At 38.7% G+C, this 22,614-nt stretch overlaps 1 protein-coding gene across 1 annotated transcript in view; it reads left to right on the top strand.

Annotated features, from left to right (window-relative positions):
- LOC139470055 (titin-like) overlaps nucleotides 1–22,614 on the top strand; it is a 181,032-nt gene that overhangs the window by 134,462 nt on the left and 23,956 nt on the right. The window contains exons 14-21 of the mRNA XM_071252343.1: nucleotides 7,567–7,683; nucleotides 8,772–8,944; nucleotides 9,363–9,413; nucleotides 9,779–9,865; nucleotides 10,250–10,303; nucleotides 21,605–21,640; nucleotides 22,067–22,121; nucleotides 22,509–22,549. Coding sequence (XP_071108444.1) covers nucleotides 7,567–7,683; nucleotides 8,772–8,944; nucleotides 9,363–9,413; nucleotides 9,779–9,865; nucleotides 10,250–10,303; nucleotides 21,605–21,640; nucleotides 22,067–22,121; nucleotides 22,509–22,549 — 614 coding nt within the window. The remainder of the gene's footprint in view (nucleotides 1–7,566; nucleotides 7,684–8,771; nucleotides 8,945–9,362; nucleotides 9,414–9,778; nucleotides 9,866–10,249; nucleotides 10,304–21,604; nucleotides 21,641–22,066; nucleotides 22,122–22,508; nucleotides 22,550–22,614) is intronic.

The following is a 22,614-nucleotide window of genomic DNA, read 5'->3' as shown; positions in this document are numbered from 1 at the left end:
ATGAATTTCATACTGCCCTAGGGCCAGCTAACGACACTGCAGCCGGAGCCGACATCATTCATTCTTGGCTCCTGACACACTTGCCCAGTTCATGTTTGCAAAACGCTTCTTAAAGGATTCTTAAAATGGTTACTACACATGCTTTATATTCGCTATTAATGGATACTTAGGTATATATGTTATACACTCAAGACAGTTACGAACAGTAACACTTCATTATGCAGCTAGAATAAACAATCTAGAACAGACGTCCTATGAAAGCATTTATCGATTATGTAAGATAATTAGGTAGGTAGTCACGTGAATAAGTGACGTCATACCGGACAGTTGTCTCATTAAAACACACAACCTAGCAACGGTGCCAAGCCGAATCGCTTATCGAAAAATCTGACTAATAAGTCGATCCACAAGGTCAAAAATGGATTTGGATGGTCTACCAGAGAAACGGAAGTACAACTTTTCAATTTGAACCTATTTCTGGCTGCAAGAACGCCAGGAATACTGACGACGATTCCAGCATTTCACAAAAAAACAGTGACGATCCCGATCTCGACGATGTTTTGAATAGGCCTCATACAGACTGTATTCTAGTCATTTACGTACCATATTTTCAGCTGTCACGGTAAAAGTTGTAGTCATTATTACCGCAATGATAGACCAACATGCTAAGCCACGTCTACGTGGACAGTAAATGCTAAAATCTCAAATCTCAAAGTTACAAATAAATGATTTTAAGATAATATTTAAGACCTTTTATCTTCATAATTTGATGTTATAACAGATTTTATGACGAAATGTACCCAAGGGAAGGATCGAATATGGGGATAACCATTTCTGTGAAATACATTTACGTCATTCAATTCAACTGGTTGCCAATGTCAATGTCAATGTTGCCAGAGGAGAAGCAATGTAATAGTGATTAATTTTTCAGTTTCCATAGACTGGTAAGCTGTTGTGATACTTATCGTGAAATTATATAGGGATACATAAAATGTAAAAAGATTATGTGCTTTTAATGTGATTTTCAAAAAATAAGAAATATGTGAAATAAAATAAAGTTTTGCTGTTATTTTTAGGGAACTGTAACATGAAGAAATTTATAGTTTGCGTATTATTAGCTATATCAGAATTTTGTTGATAGGTGTGACTGTGGCAACTGTATGTCCATGTCAACCCCATCCCGAACTGAGAAATGCTGCCACTTTTTTATGCTGGGGCGGGAGGGAAAATGGAAGAAGGAGCTGAAACTTTGAGTTATATGACTCAACATGAAAGAGTTTCAGTAAATTCCATTAACAATACACGTCCTACAGTTGGCGCTCCTGGGATGCGTCAGCTTGGCAGGACCACTAGACGATAACGAACCAATTCATAAATATGGTCCTTCTTAACTGGTAATAACTACAACTATTTTTAAACATATAGTGCTCGCTATGTGGCATACTGCCGACGTACCACATGGATCCATGGAAAGCTAGGAAAACATGATTGTCCCATGCCATCATATGAGGCGCGGTGAAATGGGGTTTAACGTGTGTGCGTGCGTGCGTGTACCAGTCCGCTGAGATACCATGCAGCAGTTTAACATACATACCCAACTCAGACACAGGATACTGACGCCGAGCCGATCACTGCTTGTTTACTTGACGCTGAGCGCCAGGCAGGGTAACAACTAGTACCATATTTTAACGTCTTTTGGTATGACGCGGCCAGGCTTGGAACCCTCGACCTTCCTTTCCGGACACTTCCCCTAGGCCACGGATGCGGTCTATACGATCATGTGTGGTGACTGCAATTTGGGAAAACGTTCCATCTGAAGAAGCGGCTGGATTGAAGTACTAGAGACCTTCTTAATACATCAGATTCAGTCACTAATGATTTAAGTTCATACATCCGACACTTAATGATTTCAGTTTATGCACCAGTGTCTATTGACTTTAGTTGATACATCAGCCACTTACGATTTCAGTTCACACATTAGACACTTATGAATTCAGCTCATACAGGAGGCACTTATGACTTCAGTGACACTTATGACTTTAGTTCATACATTAGACACTTATGACTTCAGTTCACACATTAGACACTTACAATGTATGACTTCAGTTCACACATTAGACACTTATGACTTCAGTTCATACATCAGGCACTTATGACTTCAGTTCATACATCAGGCACTTATGACTTCAGTTCATACATCAGGCACGTATGACTTCAGTTCATACATCAGGCACGTATGACTTCAGTTCATACATTAGACACTTATGACTTAAGTTCATACATCAGGCACTTATGACTTCAGTTCATACATCAGGCACTTATGACTTCAGTTCATACATCAGGCACTTATGACTTCAGTTCATACATCAGACACGTATGACTTCAGTTCATACATTAGACACTTATGACTTCAGTTCATACATCAGACACTTATGACTTCAGTTCATACATCAGGCACTTATGACTTCAGTTCATACATTAGACACTTATGACTTCGGTTAATACATCAGGCACTTTTGACTTCAGTTCACACATTAGACACTTAGGAATACAGTTCATACATCAGGCGCTTATGATTTTCAGTTTAAGTCTAGATATCAGTTCCTGTTTACTTGTTTTTACAAAACTGTCTGTTGCAAATTCGTAATTTCACAGTCTTTCATAGTCACTTCATGCCAGCTTGTAGATCACAATGATAGCTAAAATAGTTATAATTTCGGAATTAATTAATAAAGTTTGATTCTGACCAGAACCAATATATGGAATTTTAGAATAAAACACTTCCAGGACACGTGACACTCGAAATCGTGTTTTCCACTGGCGTGTGCAACAACTAAACACATGTCTGAACAGGCTGAATTGTTGACGTGTCCTGCAGAATATCTGTACTGGACCGTGTTGCTTTGAAAATAATTAATTTAGACACAGTGTTTAAGCGTAAACAATTATTATTATAGCAATCGTAAACAATTATGGCAATTCTTATTTTCTTTAACCAAGTGGCCTTGTGACTTGTGTATGTAGAACGAATGCCCAATCTCTAATGAATGACAAGCCTACTGCCAAAACCTTCGACATGCGCGAAAACTATGACAGAAAATCAGAGTACAGTAAAATCGATCTACACCAACAACTCGAGAAAATGAAAGCAGTGAGAGGTACAAGCGAGCATGTAACATCGTACAACTTAATATTGTCAATCAAGTTCACACCTACTTCACTCACTCACACTCCTATTTGTTCTAACCGTCGTCGCTTCTGAAATGTGTTTGCACGTGCAGCGCAAAACACATGCAAAACTGCGTGCATTCCCCCTTCGTCCATCCATTAGAAGCCACCATATGAGAAAGACACCAAGAATTCACATTCGACTTTGAAAAAGGACAGGAAACATGGTTCGATTAACTGAACTACAGGGAGGCCATGCCATCGGGATGCAACGTCAACTGCAGTGGCAAGGCACTTTGAATGACGTGTTCACCATCACCAGATTGGTCACAAGGAGCAACACACAGGCGGTGTCCAAGACCGGCCGAGGGCCAGGCAGGTCCGTTACATCCACGTGACACATCTGCATGACTTTGTTCCGTCATTGTCAAGTGGTGTTTAACTTAGTTTGAGGGATGTTGTTAGAGCATGGACAAAGTAGCCATGGTTTAAATAGTTGTAAATAATATTGCTATGATAAAATATGTTTTAGAAATTTGTTATTACGTATAACTTTGTATTCATAACTCAATTGCAGATATACTGAACAGGCCATGCAACGTCTTCTCATTGATCGAATAAGTCTGCGAATAGTGTTCTGGGGCGACGTGAGAGGCGTTGACCCAGGTAATCCCATAGATGTTCAAATGGCGATAGATCGGGTGACAGGGCTGGCCATGGAAGCAGAGGCACATTATTGTTCGCTAGCAACTGTGTTGAAACACGTGCTGTGTGCGCTCTTGCATTATCTTGCTGGAAGGTGTGCATATCCTGGAGCTGATGAAAGAATGGGATGACGTGATTTGCCAATATGTAATTCCTGTAGTAAAGGGCATTAACTCTTCCACGACAAACATGGAGCTCTGTTCGATGGTTATTGACTGATGCCGCCTCTTGTATAATGTAGCTGTATAAGAATGTGTACAGTTGCTACAGAAGACTCATCAGTGGTTAATATGAAGGATTATCCCGTTTGGCATAAGCATTGGTGCAGAGATGAGAGCATTATTTTAGGAATCAAAGGAATCATTGACATGTTGTGTCCTTTTGCAATGAAATATTTAATGGAACAGCATTTTAGCAAGTTTGTCGACAAATCTGTGATAGTAACCTGCAAGGCCACAAAAACTGACCAACATGTTGCTGTGGTTTCAATGTTATGTGTGTTTCAAATTTCAATGGATCAACCTCGATGCCTTTCCTTTAAAAATGTGTCTAAGGTAGGTTACATTCTTTGTCGTGTCCTACCTTCTTGACTGCAAATCTGCATTTACTACGTCACTTTCAGAAAGAGACGGAAATGCTCTGCCATTCTTTTGCTGATTGTGCACATATAGCTGCAGGTCCTCTCCCGATGCCCTGTCCTTCAGGCAACTCTACAGGAACTCGGCAATGTTCTTTCTGAAAAGTGGAACAATCCTCCTTTGGCAACCACCCATCACTTATTGGGAGCATGATCGGATCACGTGGATCGCATTCGTTCTATTGGGAGTTTTTTCGGACAATGAAGTTGTTTCGTGACTTTTTGACGTTTCAGTTTGGGACAAATACTCTCACTTTGACGGGTGAACTGACTTATTATCGGTCACATGACTTTTGTTAGAATAGATTTGCACATGACAATGGACTTTTGTTCATTAAACATGTTTCCACGCGATAATGTCTCAACAGAAACACACTTTGACATATTACCCTCTAAATGGATGACCCTAAACAAACTATGAGTAATATAGTTTTAAGGAAATCCATTCATAAGATTAGTTAGTTGTGCAGGTGTGAAACAGTCCAAGAAAGTTGTGCTCAAATGTGAGGTAGGATACTTTGATAGGCATTGTTATAGAGCCTTGCAGCACTGGATGTGTCCCCATCAAGGCCTACAATATTGTTTTGTGAACGGAAGGTTTAATTTGTTCATAGAATAGCCTGCGTTTTTGAGGATGTTTTGAGTAACCCCATATATCAGCCCTCCTACCAATCAAATTAGGTATATGGGTTTTATTGATATTAATCTGAAATACTATTTTTATCAAGGGAAGCATCTGGAGAACTTTTGAGGTGTCTGAATTAAACATGCTCAACTGGTGTTGGATTTCTCACAATAGTATGCAAACAATTATTCTTGACGAGGTCAAAATGCGAAAACAAGGACCCTAGGACCCAATCCCTTCCACCTCAAGTGTTTTGTTATACCGAAATCCACTTTAAAATTTATGAAGTATTTTAACCGTCCTCTGTTTCGTTACAGTAACGTAGCTAGTAACTGTAAAATGTCCTTACCAGACGCCATATTATTTTCTAGAAGACTAGTCAACGTGACATGTCAATACTGAGAGTCAATATTCGAGGTCAGTGTCAGTCACATTATGTCGGGGTCTACACTGAAATGTATAGTTTCATCACGTGTTATGGATTAATCAATGAAATTGCAGGATTCGTTATCGACGTATAACAATAAATATTATTTAGTGCTAATAAGAATAATAATTACCATACCTCTTATGAAGAATCCGTAGCCTCGTCCAAAATATTTTGCCATTTTTAACAGTGCAGATCAGTTCTACATGATTGCGCCTTCTACAGCACCTGCAGATAAGTCGCCAGTAAGGACAATGTGCTCTATACGAACACCCAGATGGACATTCACAAATTGGACGCTATTTTCGGTGATGTGGCCGCGGATGTCTCGATGGTGACTGCCATAATGACGAGGGTTGATTTGTCCTCAGCTGGTGGTCTCTGCGGTTTTCCTGTGATTGACCGGGTGCATACTGCTGTTGATGATAAATGTTAGTTCTCATTAAGCCTGTGGTTTAGCTGTTGGTACTGTTTCTGGTGGGGATGAAGACGACTTACGAGGGTAGCCACAAGCATACTGTCCAGCTCTTCGTTTCCAAAGCTGTTGACTTGTGGTGTTAACTGAAGTTATGTCTCTGTCTTTGTCATAGGAACTCACCCATCGGTGTAATGATAATGGTTAAACATGAATCAAGGATCTCGATTATTTTCATTTGAAAATTTTCATAAAGCAATCAACATTCTTTGTGGGACCTTGCTGCACCTGGAGTTTTGTTGTATAAAATAATATAATCTAGGTTGCGTGAAATATCCTAAGACCTTATCCTTTGGCACATGTATGTGCGTGACATGGATAGAAGAGGTCCTGTATGTTGGGGTGACAGAAGAGGGGCTGGTTGGTGTAGACTTTGGAGGCAGACAAGTAGTGTTATCTTGTCATTGAGAAGTTCAAGATCGTCCTATTTTCACCAATTGGGATTGCGATTATCTCAAGCTCTTTGGCCCTTAAAGTAAGTAGAAGTATGAAAATGTAGATTCCGACGACAGAGCAACTTATGCGTTCCAACAATTATTACAGGAGCAGTGTCATGCATAATTAGTTCAAAACATCTGAACAAATGTTATATTAATAAGGCCTTATTTTAGAATGACTACGGTCTTGAATTCCGCGCTTATCACAATAGGTCTTATACATGGCTTTTAAAATACTGCTCACGACAGGAGTGTCCTTTAACATGAATGAACATTTACTCACTAGTTATCAGAAAGACTAAAAATACCGCTGACGTTGAACAAGCAATACAAGACAATTGACATGTTAATCATATAATAAACATCCTATATACACACAAAGTTAAAAAGTGATTTAGGAAAGAACAAATACAAATGACTTACATTAAAGTTGAAGTAAGAATAATGTAGATACAGATGACGAATGGCAAAATGTGCATTCCAGAGTTTATTACAGAGACACAGGGGGATTTGGAAAGCTCTGTCCCTATCATAATTTCCAAAATGCTCTGATTGGTCGAACGGTATCTTTATTGTTGGATTCAAAGCTACTTTAAGAAAGAAGTTAAGCTATAATTTCTTTTTACGTGTTGTTCTCGGATTGAACAATGTTCACATACGCAACCTAATAAATATACATTGGAAGGGGACTTGAATTAATGAAAACAAGGAGTACATCGACATTGCAAGTTTAGGCACCCATTTGCTTAAGGGCTTGACTGTGAGACATAGTGTCCACTCTAGTTGTACTTTTTCCCCCTGACACATAGTTATTTCAACAGTGACACTGAATGTTGTCAAAAGTAAAGTGAAAACGCATCATTCAAAGTTTACATAATTGCGTTTGATGTCCCAATTTCCAGACAAAAAGAAAACTGAACTATGACATTTGTGACAGTGATGTTGATTGAATTTGTTCAGCCTTAGATTAAAAATTTATTTTGCATTCATGAAATATGGAGTGTGCAGTCGAACATTTCCGAATATGCATAAGCCATACACAATAATTGATGTATACTTCCAAATGCAACTCAAATACGCTTCTTCACACAGGTGTATCAGCGGTCGCCTAACAGTCCAGTTGAAAGGAACGACATCTAGCGGTACTGTTTGTGGGAGGACATGGACCTCGGCAGAAACGGAAGTTGTCTGTGGCATGAAGGGATATCAGTATGTATTCAGATCCCTTAAACCAGGTGCATACACAGTCTAGTTATTCACCACTGATAATTTTACATCACACCACGGACGCACTGTATATCTGCTAATGTTTTATAATGGAACATTGGCACAATTACGCCGCTAGATTCAATGGCGGCTGTTGAGAGATCTTGAAAATTGCAAACCACAAATCGACAGAGAGAAATATTTGTTCTACATAATTTCTACACTACAAACACTACTAGGTGAACAGGGTTATAGGACTGCCCCAATTCTTTCCAGCATTCAGTTTCTCCGTGAAGAATCATCACTGAAAGGGGGACAAGACTGACCCTGTGGTCAAAGAAGCCGAACTTCTGTGTCCAGAGTAACGTCCCGAGTGTGTCAGTCAGTTACTTAGAGATGTATTCATGTATCGGACGTTATTTCGAGAGGTTCAAATGTGGTCGATCTAGATGTTGAAATACAATGTCTAATAAAACCCTTCATCTCAATATAACACCGAATCATGAGTGTTCTTATACTACATGTACAGCATCAGAAGCCAATATAGGTTGCGTCAGATATGTTGACATCATTACTTGAATATAAACATATGTGTGTATGCACTGAATTTTCGAAACGCGAGTCATAACATTTGAACATCCAGTGTAAGTTTCCAAAAGCAGTGTGATGCAGTGTAATAATCGCATTATTATCTATTACAGATGAAGAAAAGTGAGTGTGAGTGAGTGTGGTTTTACACCGCTTTTAGCAATATTCCAGCAATATCACGGCTGGGGACACCAGAAATGGGCTTCACACATTTTACCAATGTCGGGAATCGAACCCGGGTCTTCGGCGTGACGAACGAATGAAGAAAAGAATCAGTGCCTTCTGTAAAGAGAAACCCTGTGGAGAAACTGACATGCATATGACGTCAACAATGATGTCTGCGTTACCTCAACGCTTCGTATTGGCTTTCTATTTATACCAAAGCGATATTTAAAATGCATACTATATCATGAGGTACAAATAATAAATAAGCTTACAAATAATAACTGAAATATGTATTTTCAAGTGTATATACTAACAACAACTGTGACAAATTTATTCAGATATGGCGACTATTCGATGAGGGGTGGAGGATTAGGACCCATACATCTCGGTGACGTAACTTGTTTAACAGGGGCGAGGACTCTGAATGAATGTCGACTATCATCCATTGCAAATTGTTCTCATGACCACGACCTCTGGCTGACATGTTGTAAGAGTAGAGTCACGTCTCCAGGTACAGATTCTAAACAAATTACATATAGGTGTATGGGCTGTTTGTTCAAGATTCGAATGTTGATATAAATAAGGTTAGCTAAGAATGATGATTTGTTTGAAGATCGATACAGAATTTGTTAAAGAGGCGAGGTGCATGCCATTTAATAGTTCCAGGATTTTAATCGTTCAAAGCCTACTCAAATTGTTAAATGACAATCAATTATTTATTTATTTATTTATTCAATAGATTTAGTACATTAATTACACAGTGACAGTGGCTGCGTATTTACACATGCTACTAGTTACATCTTCCCGACTGGGAATTGAAGGTCAAACGTTTTACCACTTGTTTTCAGTTTTAAACTAACTGATGAATTTGGCTGCCCATACATGAATTGCAGCTGATATACTGACACTGATATAGTTCCTGGTATTAGTTGTAGTTGAGACAGTGCCAACGACCACAACGACAAGCTCACAAACAGCAGGTAACAGTGTTATTAATATGGCAGAAGAATACATCTTACACACTGTAATTATAATGTCATCACCATAACGAAAATTGAGAAGGTTAGTTCGTGAATATCTGGGATATGAAGCAATGTTGTATTACAACAATTACAGACGCCTGTAGGTAGGGGAAAGGGGTGAAGGTGCATTTATATGTTGGAACATTAAATGAAGAATCTAACGAATGTGTGAACATCTTTAAACGTGAGATGTTGGTGTGTTCTTTTTCATACTAATACTTATTATTTACATAAAAACACAGTTGATTCTTCTCCTAAGTGAAGTAAATATTAGTTTAGTACTGCAAATACACACAAAAGCTCAGTTTCCTGTTTCTCAACAGCAGAACCGAATGACCAGTGCAAGGACACAGTGATCCCTGTCGCCGCGGTTGGCAGCGCCCTCCTTCTCACTACCACCGGCCTGGCAAGTTAGTACTTCTTTCGCGTCCGACAATCGTATTCTCGTGGGACATCCCGATTATGCTACAGCTATTCATTAACGTCCCTTTGGAAAATTCGCTGAGATTTGTGTTGGGTTCTGTGGAGTTTCGAGAGTCGTGATCCTCATTTAGTCAATACTATCACTTATTGAGGGTGAAAATCACATTCACTACGGTTATGAGTCTTGTTAATCGGTTGGTTACAAATAAACAAGTAAGACTTTGATATTTAATCTTACACTGAGCATAATTACTGTCATACAACTAAAATAATTATAACAGTGGCGTTGAAACCCCGATAGGTATGAACGTTAAATGAACAGTGGTTAAATATTTCCTACTGTTGAATTTAAATGCAGTCTCATGTTTCAGGCATCTTGCTCCGTGAAAAATGCAGTGCATGCAGTTCGTGCGGTTCCTGTGAAGGTATTTACATATTACGTATTACGTTAGGGTTGTAACACAGATGACACCATCTTCCCAGGCAAGGCAGTTAACTGACTATAAAAGTCCAGTTTCCAACCTTGCCGAACTCGGCTGGAAATTGGTGTCTCGATCGTAGAGGCACCAGTGGCAGTTACGAGTTATGTTCTTCTTCTATGTCCCTCATATTGACCAATCAGATTTCACCTCTCCTTTCACATGCATTTTCTTCAAACAAAATGGCGGCGCCTAGTCCAGACGATCCGATCGATAGTCAAGATCATTATTGCAATAAAATGGGTCTTACCTAGCGAAAGACATTAAATCACTTGAATACCTTGATTAAAAACATGAAAACATCTATCGCCGCCCAGTTGACAGTACACATGCTCTTTAAATCATGCAATCGATCAAAATCGGCACAGCAGTCGCCATATTGTTTATCCGCGATTTTGATTGGATTATATATAAAATCGTTAGTCCATCCAAAATGCAACTCCATAATTATCGCCTAGTTCGGCAAGGGTGTAAACTAAACTTTTACAGTCAGTTAACTCCTTTGCCTCGGGAAGATGAGATGACACAACCTAGACCAACTAGATAACTAACACGTCCCTTTCGTCGCGATTCTCATGCAAACAGACTGCCTACATGGTCTGGTGGATAAGAGCGTTTGTCAGGAGAGTGGAAGATCGGTGGTTCGATCTCTGTCCGAGGTAAAAGATGGTACTTGTTGTTGCCCTTCCTGGGACTCGGTATTGGTCGACCGGATACGATTGGTTGGCTATCAATTATTACAACTTGAAGGCACCCCTTGTCAACTAGATCTCGTTCGATTGAAACGTTATTCCCATGGTAATACATATGGTAATATGTATATTCATATACAGTTACAATATACATATGTGATTTTTAAATGCATTATTCTATTCTATCGACTAAATCGATTCACGTCAATATTACGCTATATGTAAAAAAAGACAGCTAAACGGGAATTCGAGAAGCACTGTGATATGAAAATGGTAATGCCAGATTCATCAATTGAAAAGAGATTATACTAAACGATAACTGCATATATTGCAAAAGCCTACTGGACAATAAAATATAGAGATGTGTTTTTCTAGTCATTCCTTTGACTTTGGACAACACGTTTAAGTCCAGACGCTAAAAACCTAGGATGTTCAATGGCCACACTAATCACTTTTTGAATAGGCGAAATTTGGCTTTCCGTTCTTCCTTGATCTACATCTTTAGGTCACCGTTACGGCGTTGCTTGACACTGGCGTTTATACTGACGAATGTATTGCAGAACTAGATAACGTAAGTGAGGTTTCTTCAAGTTACCGTAGTGTAAGACACTTTTGCTGTGCCAGAGAGCATCAAATACAGTTTTCCCTGGTTATAATGACACCTTTCGTCCAGTGGAACATATGGCATTATAACCGGGATAGCTCTGTAACTGCAGGAGGACTGCATATACATGGAAAAAGTTAAGCACCCCCTGAAATAATGAAGAACATCATGTCACCATAATTTTCAACTGTAATATTAATGATGATAATTATAATGACAAGAACAGTCTTACACTAAGGAAGTTCACATGCCAAGTTTGCATTCTTCAAAATGGGGTATTTTCAGGCATGGAATTTAGGCATATAAATGCGCTGTTTTACAATGTTTAATCACTCCTCGTGAACATGCAACGAAAGCTAATCAGACGCGCAAAGATGGCAAATAGTCGGAATGCATTCCACGGGGCTATCCTTCAAAACTATGGGCCTCAACTGGGCTATCATTACACTGTAATCAGCCATCCGACTGGTGTTTCGATTAGTACGACATCCATTTACAACGAGTCACCTTTTTGCAACGAATCCTGAATGGCTACTCTATCGACATTGTCACCAAACGTCCCTGTCATCAGATTATCACCAGAGGTTCCGTTTGACATGATGTTTAGCACAAGGAGCTTGGAATCTGAGAATCTGGCGGAAAGTCCATTTTGTAAGAAGAAAGCAGATTCCTGCATCTTGTCACAGAGGCACAGAGATATGGTATATACTCCTAGGAACATCAGACCCTTATGAGGGAGTCTCGGTAATGGTTTGGGGTTGTATCTCACACAATTGCAAGATGGCCCTGGTCACCAAACAAGACAACCTGACAGGTAATCAGTACATCCGAAATATCTTTGAAACAGTTGTTATCCCCCAATTCCGCAACCACTCGCTCGCCTCAAGACATCGGTTTAAGGATAGGTTTAAGACCCCATAGTTCGTGGGCAGTGACAACCTACCTCCAAAACCATTCCTTCGTGATTTAGATCTACCACGCATTCATTTATAATCAAAGGTCATGTTTTGAAAAAATAACAGCAACTACAATAAAAGCGCGACAAAGCGACAGCGGATCATTTTTTTGAAATGCTAAATATTGAAAATATGCAGAAATAAATATAAGCGGGACAAGGCGACATGTGGTGAAGTTTTCGCATTTGCTGAATTATTTGGCTGGCTGAATTTGAACTGGCTCTTCATCCTGAGGAAACAAACTGAATTGGACCACATTTGGCTATTGTGTTTTAAGTATGTCAGTGTCTTTGTATTTGCATAAGCATTCTTAATAATAAGGTCAGCTGTCTTTCATTTTCATTAGAAATGGCTTTAACCGCTGAAATAGACTGAATTGACCTGAGGTTTTAAAAGTTTAATATCTGTATGTATACCTGTCCGTATTGATTTCGAATACTTTGAATTCTCAATGTTTGTATATATATCAGCGGTCCCGTTCGAGCACAGTAGGCCAGTTTGCACAGTATGTCATCCACAAGTATTATAGAAATCGTTTGTCAGAACATGCATCTGAGCCATAGGCCTTTATACAGTAAATGACAGAATACGGAATACGAAAGTAAAATACTATAGCTACAGTGCATGTACAAAGTTTGTAACACACATCGCACGATACAATACTGTAGACTTAATGGGCTTGTTTGTAAGTATAAAATAAATCATCTAAATGTAAGCTGAAACGGAAAAAGTAACTGTGCTTCATGAAACGTGATGTCAATGTTGTGTTATTAAAAATAACAACATAATATTTGGACATTCTTCTCATCAACGTTCTATCATAACACAATCATTGACATTTCTTTGCATAGAGTAGAACATGGCCTCGTCCCGGTAGCATACACAATTTAAACTGCTATCAACAAAGATGAGATGCGTTCTCACGGGAGTTGTGATGCCACCCCATACATTACACCTCCACCCACAAACTGACGTTGAGTAACGCAAGCGTCGCCAAAACGTTCTCAAAGGCGCCTGTAAAACCTTGCACCAGAGCTGTCCAGATTAACCCTGGACTAATCTGTATCTCCGTCCCTGTAACACATTACTTTCCTATTCGCCGAGCCCTTTCGGTAATGCAAAGCCCTGAATGAAGCAAGTTTGTATTTTCCTCAGGTTCAGGGTGTGTAATCATCTTCAACTTGCCCCGAAGGGATCCGGGGTAGAATGGTTTCCAGCACCCCATTGCTTGTCGTAAAAAGCGAGTGAAGGGGGCAACATGTTGGCCGTGGGTTGCGCCCCTGTGTCGGTGAAGGACGGGGTCTGGTGGATGAGGGAACTCTTCCTTTGCCAAATACACCACTTCGATCCTTACTTGACCCAGACGAGTGGTAGGATGAGCCCGGTCCTGTTAATGGGCTGGTCATACCAGGCCCTGGGCACTTGATATTGTATTTGTACAGTTCTGACTTTTGATTTGACTTTCTATTTTAGGACTTGGTCAAAACATTTATGTAACAAGTCTTAAATTTTAATTGTAAAATATGTCAATTACGTAGAGTCGTATGCCCAGAAAGCGGTTGCTCATGAGCCAATCTAGTGGATTGATACATTTTTAGTTAATCTGCATGAGTATACCATTCCAGTATCCTTGGTGCTGCCAGCTGGAGATTCACTGGCTTACAACATTGTCCCTGTGATACACGATGGTGGGTGGGAAGCTGGGATAGTAAACTATTTACAACTACATATGGCACAACCACCCCCCCCCCCCTCCCCCCCCCCTCTTTTTCGATTTAGAACATTATAATGTCTGACCATTATAATCAGAAAGTATGATCACAATGATCATGATCAAGGTGTCACACAAGGCATTTTGTCTGTCATAGTAAACAACTTGATAGACTTTACAAGGTTTAAAATGATTCAATTGATGGTCTCTTGAAATGTTTTTAAATTTGCAAAAGCCTAGACCAAGTGTATTCATTTTTGCAGGACATACAAGCGCCATAAAGATTCTGAACTCTTCTTGGAAGGCACTCCTATCAGGGTTGTTGAGGGTGCCAAATTTCTTCGACTCATCTTCGATCATCATTGACTTTGCGTACACACATTAATCATCTTAAAACTAAATGCCTGAAGGTTCTAGATATCTTGATGGGCGTTGCGAATACGAAGTTGGAAGGTGACCAGACAACCCTCCTCCTCTCTAAAGTAGAATGTGTCTCCATTATATGGTGGAGTCTGTAAGAGCATTTAACCAAAAATAGATTAAGATCGCCATTAGGGACTAAGATTATGTGTACAGTCCATTCAAGTGACTGAGTTCAAATGTGTCTCTGTTCACCCAGCATGGAATGGGTACCCAATATGTGAGATAGATGTAAAAACCCTCCAGCACCCGTACCCAACTTAGATTGTTTACTTACCCAGGGAGTTAGGCATGGTAACTGGAATGCAAACAAATCCACTGGTCGGGGAACAAATAAATCACATTTGTGCAGATACTGGTACCTGGATAAGTGTGGTACAAAAAGGTGTAAAATAATAAAATAATATAGTCGATGTCTTGGCGCATTTCAAACATCACCTGTTGATTGCCTGTATGTTGAAAGTGGTGAACTTTCTTTGAAGCAACGCCGTATCCATACATTACTTAATTGCATTCCAACCCATTAAACCCTACATACAACTGTGTCTTTAAACCCCCTTATGAACAGCTGTTTCACAGTAAGCCTAAGCTGGGCCCACCACTAGGCATTCGGATTAAACCCCACATTACAGATGCCAATATTGATTTAGGTATTATTTCTCCTTTCAGGCTTATGTATTCTCCTCCTTTGCTTTACCAATCTGACGTTGGCTTTGCTCTAGACACAAATCAATCAATATATCAACAAGAATATATACAGGTTAGAAATATATATTAATGCCTGTGGATATACACTGATGGATCCACGAATCCTATCAACAACAGTGCTGGTTACTTGATCCATATCCACAGCTCTTAACCCCAAGATGGTCAGTCAGTATTCACTGCTGAAATGGAGGTAATTCATCACCCACTCAAACACATACTGGAACTTCCGGAAGCAAAGGCAGTCGTCCTATCAGACTCGCTAAGTGCACTTCAAGCCATCAGCGGCAGCAACTCAAACTCAAGGCCCAACACAGTCAATGATATTCTATTCGAATATACAAAACTGTCGGACCAAGGGTAACAGGTGTATCCGTGTTGGATCCCCTCTCACATAAATATTCCTGGAAATAAAAAAGCAGACACACTGGCGAAGCTAGCTCTAGACAAAGCGGAGATACAGCCTATTCCCTTTAGTAAACTAGAGATAAAAATCAAAATTAAAGCCTCTATAGCTCAAAGATGGCAAGCCCAGTGGGACGCAAGTAAGATCAGCAGATGGCTGTACAAAATTCAACCCAAGATCCAACAAAAGCCAAACTCATACTCAAATGAAAGGAAAGTTGAAATTGCCATTTCCGCCTCATACTCGGTCACAAAAAGCGCTATGGCAAGGTTTGTTCATCTTGCAATCAGGCTGAATCCATTGCTCACTTATTACTAGAATTTCAAGACCACTCCCCAGCCCAGCTCGGTTTAAACAAGAATTGCAGTTAGATCCGCTGTCTCCTAAAGCCAACAGGTGCAAAAGCGAAGGCCAAACTAACTCTATTTCTGAGAGATGGGCAGCTTCTCTCCATAAACATAGCAGCCAAATATAGAAATGAAATTATATCAATACACGAAAATAGAAATCATATAATTAAAAAACCCAGAAATTATGTGAATACCAAACTCGCAATAGATATGTGTACCCTACTCACACACATGAGTCCCAAAGGGTAACAGGTCAGTCGAAATTGCTAAGGCAGAAGGCGACCTCTTAAACACTTAAAGCAACAACAACAACAACAACAACAACAACAACCTCCAAGAAAAGGCCGATCAGGCTGGGCGCTGGCCCGAAAATTGAAATAGCGCAGCGTGCCAACACCGGAAGCACGTTTGGGGGACAATTTTGCTTGCCGATTTTTATCATCTGTTTTACGCTATTTCCGTTTTTCAAGTTTAAGTTTAGTCAAACATTTGTAATTAAGTATGACATAAAGTATTAAAAAAGTTGTCTTCCTAAACCAAACAAAGACAGAAAATTGTTAAAAAACTGGTGCCCAATCTCACTACTAAACGCTTTATATAAAATTATCAGCTCATGTATTGCTAATAGAATTAAAAAAAACTTAAATACAATCATACACCATAATCAAACAGGATTTATTCCAGGTAGATGTATAAGCGAAAACACTAGGAAGCTCTATGATATCATCTTTGAAACCAAAAGACTTAACAAACCTGGCCTACTCCTACTAATAGATTTTGAAAAGGCTTTTGATACAATTTCTAAATCTTTTATAATACAAGTAATGACAAAATTTGGTTTTGGACCGAACATCATTAAATGGGTAGGTATTTTGACTTCTAATACCACTGCATCTGTTATTCAAAATGGACATCTATCATCATTCTTTGGGCTTGAGAGGGGATGTAGACAAGGAGATCCAATTTCACCCTATTTATTTATTATCGCTGTAGAAATTCTAGGTATTATGATTAGAACAAATCCAGATATAAAAGGTATAGCAATTAACGATAAGGAAAGTAAACTAGGTCAGTATGCGGACGATGCTCAATTATTTCTAGATGGATCTGAAAAAAGCCTTAATACTTCAATGGATACCCTCAACAAATTCTATCAAATGTCAGGACTTAAAATAAATGTAGAAAAAACAAAAGCAATTTGGATAGGATCATTGTCTGAAAGTAATCTAGTTTTAGCACATGACTTTAAACTTGATTGGTATAAGGGAGATTTTGAAATTTTAGGGATAACTTTAAATGCTTCATTGAACGACCTTTGGGTAATCAATACTAGAAAAAGAATAGAACATATTAATAGACTACTAGCTAATTGGCGCAGAAGAACCTTAACTCTTATTGGAAAAATTACGGTTATCAAAACTCTTGCTATATCAACTCTGGTACACATCTTCTCTGCTCTACCCAATCCACCCAAAGCTTTTATTACCGACCTAAACACATTAATTTTTAGATTCCTTTGGAATAACAAAAACGACAAAATTAAGAGATCAACTATTAGCAGAAATTATGAAGATGGAGGTCTAAGGATGATAGATATTGAATGTTTTATCAATGCTCTCAAACTATATTCATTACAAAAGTATATAAAAAAGTATGAAGATTCTATAACAATCTTCCCTCTAAAACATCTTTTCAAACTTGGTTCTAATGCTGTAGAATGTTTATCTAAACATGACAACCCTTTTTGGAGAGATGTATTGTCTGCTTGGAAGATATTTTACCAAAAAATGAGTTTGTATGAATATGATTTAGACCACATTCTGAATCAACCACTCTGGCTGAACCATTTTTTTAATTCATCTTATATTATAAAAAAAACTGGTTTAATCGAGGTGTTCAGAGTGTTAGAGACCTTTGCGACAACAACGGTTTTCTTAGTTTTGAAAATTTCAAACAAAAATATAAGATCCAGGGAACTTTTCTAGACTTTCAAAAATTACTGAACAATATTCCAAAGAGTTGGAGATTTCAAATCAGAGACAAAACCCTTGATTTTAATGTAGTTCAGCTGAACAATGTATGTAAACACTTCTTTAATAACGTTAAAAAATCAAGGACTTTTTATGATGAACTGATTAGGAAGGATACCGTACCGAAATCATTAGAATACTGGAATATGGTTTTTCCTCAAGGTTTGGATTGGAAAAATATACTTCTATGTTATAGAAAATGCACGCGCGACTGTAAACTTTTAGATTTTCAATATCGATTTATAAACAGAATAATTTACACTAAGAAAGAATTATTCAAGATGAAACTTGTCGATGAAGATATTTGTACTTTCTGTAAAACTGCTTCTGAAGATATGTCTCATGTATATTTGGATTGCCAATCTGTTCAACAATTTTGGCTTAAAGTTGAAAACTTCCTAAATTACAACCTGCAAACAAATTTTATCCTTTCGAAAGTTAATATCTTTTTTGGTGTTTCCACTCATAACCATGTAATAAATCAGATTATTATATTAGCAAAAAGATTCATCTACATATCAAACATAAAACAACAAGATTTATCTTTCGAGCAATTTCTTTCACTACTAAAAGACACAATTTGTTTGGAAAGTTTTATCGCTAAAAAAAATAATCAATTTAACCAGTATGCTGAGAAATGGCAAAACTTACGATTCATAATCTAACGAAGCAGTTGAATCATACTTCCTGTTAATTAGTAATCATTTATTTCTTGTAAACAAATATTTATAATCTCCCTCTCAGTTTGAGAAAACGATACATCCAACACAACCTGCCTGTCCTCACCTATGAAAACTATAACTTGTGTTAATTCTGTCTTATAAGTACATGTTAATACCTACACTTGTAACAATATATATGGAATGGAATAATAAAAAAAAAAAAAAAAATAAAAAAAATAAAAGTATTAAAAAAGTTGATGTGTTGACATTATTTGCGCTATAAGTTTCAAAATATTTCTGTTAGAAAATAGTATAAGAAAATAGTAGGTCTGGACTGGACCACATGAGGTGGCAGCATCCCTCTGGTTCGTCTCCAGGGATAGAGGGCAGGGTTATCTCTCATAAGTTACACGTCCCATTTGTCACACACCTCTAATTCCCAGTTGTTACACAACCTGGGGGGAGGCCAGGAGGGATTTAATTAAGACAACACCTTCTGAGTAATGGACCAGTCCTAACTGCTGTATATACGATTACCACAGAGACCAAGGTATACATACTGATTGCAAAGCTTGAGTCTTAGCAAAAACTTTATTGTGAAATGTTATGATACTAAGACTTTAAAAGGCTACTAATCTGTATTAAATGTATGGTTAATCTGTCCATATATGAAACAGTAAGATATTCTTTGGTGAATTTATTGTTAACGTATGTATTTTATTTTACTAGAGTCGGGTCTGTAATCTAATTATTCAATTATGTTATCCTGGGTATATAGGGGTTGGGGGTGTTCACACTGTGCTGGCAGCTATGGTTTAGGGTAATTTAGCTAATCTACCGTGTTAATCCCTTCAACAATAGAATGATTAAAATGGGGACTATCGTGTCGGCTGGTTCTGGTTCATTGGAGAAAGAGCACTGAACACAATTATACTATAATTGACAAGATTCTTCACGTTTGTCAGGAATTCGTCAACAACGATCTTGGTGTTAGCAGGCATGTGGTTGTGAATATCTCTGTATGATGTTATCATTCCTTCAGAGTTGTTGATGGTTGTAGGTCATCCGGCCTTGCAACATCTCCAGTGTACCTTGGCAACTCTTCTACTCTTAACCGTAAATGTTTCACCCTGGTAACAAAGGTTCTGACCACCTTGGAAATTTGTAATAAACTGAACATTCACTTGTACATTCGCCAATTAATGTAAAAAAATCTGCCGGCACAGTGTGAACAAACCAGGGCTTGGTTTCATTAGCTTGGGTCATAACCATGGCGGGTTTAAGGTTAGTAGAGTTTTAACATCGCAGTGAGGCAAACTTAAGGTTACTTGTACAACCACTCGACAGATTTGTCAACATTGGAGATGCATCCATAAAGCCTACAAAGGAAAATGTACAACAGTCGGAAATTTGTACGGAATATCACAGACCACATTCATCCCCGTGAAGATGCCGACCGTCTAAAGTCTGTGAGGGCAAGAGGTGTCCCTCTTAGACAAGTACAAGACACCTTGTTGGACGCCATGGATGAGACTCCTGAAGTTCCCCGTGCTGAGGGCTTCAATGATATATGGTGATGAACTGGGTTGACTTCGAAGCCAGATTTACCCTTCATCTCTGGAACCATCACCAGACAACAGGACCGCACATCAACAACGATCTTAAGGGATTTCACAACCGACTCAATCGAGATCTATGCCACGATCATTCGAACTTCTACCGCTTCATTGAAGTTATCCAGAGAATCGAGAGGGCTGGCCGCACTAAGATGTCCCAGAATGATTTTGAGCCACTCCACCCAACCGCAAGAGAGTCTACAGAGAGTCTGAAAACCGCCTGGATACATTGAAAGATCAGCTTCGCCAGGGACTCAAGACTCAACTCCAGTTCCTGGATGCTTCAGGCTTCTATGCAGGGTTGGAGTAAACAAAGACAATTCAGAGACATTCAATTCAATTAATCAGTGCTACTACCACTTCTAATAAAGGATTTTTATAAAATTATAACATGATATGTCTTTGTGTGCATATTCTTCACAAGTTTACTTTTCTACAGTTTCTTATACATCAAAATGTTTTCAATAAAAACGAATGACCCCAGGGATCGAACTCAGTCACAACAAAGTAAGAAATAAGTCTGTGAGTTAAAGGGTCGTCGGTTATCTGAATTGTCATGAATTCAGTATTTTGGGTGTGGAGACACTGCGACATATTTTGACCTTGATAAAATGTGATGGTGTCGCCCTTTGGTAAAAATATAAAATATATTATCGTCCTTGGTAAGCGTATTATTATTAACCACAGCTCGACAATGCGACCATGCGGCAACTCAACAGACGGTCAAATGTCAAACTGTGGCATTTATTTTTTGACACACTTTGCTTTTGTTTTTGTAAGGGCGACAATACGTCAGTGTGCCTTCTAGGGTTCCATACAATAATTATTACCCGCATCCGATAAACAAGAACGATGGCAGGTTTGTTTGTAAACACTGAAAATAGTACCTCCCTGACATTATTTATTTGTATATATCCGTAAATGACCCTAACGCATACAGTTTTTGTCCGTTGGTATTATTCTCCCGAGAAACTACTTATTACATGATACAAAAATGCATCTTCTACAAATCATTGTGATTTGAAACATTTCATTTTGTGCATTGTTACAGCAAACAATGCACGGCATATCTATCATGCATTCTATCTTTTCCAGGGTGCAATTTTGGGAGTTTGGCTTGCAACAACGAAGGTACACACAAATAAGAGCACCTGTAACGTGAATCAGTATAAATATGCATTTCTGATGATGAGCATAATTGTATTGCCTGCTTATGTACGAAACAAAGGGAAGAAAATCTCTTTCGTCGGTGAAAGTGGCTTCAACTTTGTTTATTGCGCCAGGCGCGATTTACTGTGATGTCGGGTCCTGACGGAACTCCTATTACCCTATATAAATCAAAGGCAAAGTAAATTGATAATGGTCGATATAGAACGGTTTCCGAAAGTTACCTAAAGTAGGTTATTATTTAACGTTCACACTGCACATACATGTACATCTCGTCACGTTTGGTCATTATGAAGGTTATATCAGATGGCCTGTATCTGTCCTCAGGATATGAAGATATAGTTACTGAACATCCCAGTTACTATTGTTCCGCCATGCTTTCTGTTTCAGGGGAAAACTCTTTGTGTGCTTGTCGTAGTAACAGAGTTGGTGATAGCAATAGTAGGTATGTGCATCGTGTATTGCTGGACAGACGTGCAGATACAAAGTGTTTCAGAGCTCGATATCTTACGGGGTCCGCGACCTGCACTTTTTCTGACAAAGGCCTAATCTGTTCCCTGCCGCAAAAAAGGTTCTAGTAATTTCTTATGCATGAAGACGTCAACAACAATAACTCTTGCCAACAATACGAAATCAGCGTTGTTGAGTGCAATAATGCTACAAAAGCCCCGTCCATTCTATTCACAGCTAATCGGGACACTGTAGTCCATTAGTGGGCGTTGACTAAAGTTTATCTGTTTACGGGCCCGGTAAAAGCGAAAGCGTTTGCTTGGTTAATCAAAAGCAACGTAATAACTTTATTATTATTTTCATTAATTTATTTATATTTTAGTGATGAAGAGGAGATCCTCGTTGTGATTAGAACAAATGGAGGTGGGTCATCACATTACACGTCGACGATTGACCGACACTGACCTACGGATTGTCTTCGGATATTA

This window comes from Haliotis cracherodii, unplaced genomic scaffold (genome assembly GCF_022045235.1).
Source record: "Haliotis cracherodii isolate W230 unplaced genomic scaffold, xgHalCrac1.p SCAF_20, whole genome shotgun sequence".
Taxonomy (NCBI): Eukaryota; Metazoa; Mollusca; class Gastropoda; order Lepetellida; family Haliotidae; genus Haliotis; species Haliotis cracherodii.
Note: the sequence above shows the minus strand (reverse complement) of the source record. Positions and strands in the feature narration are given on the sequence as shown.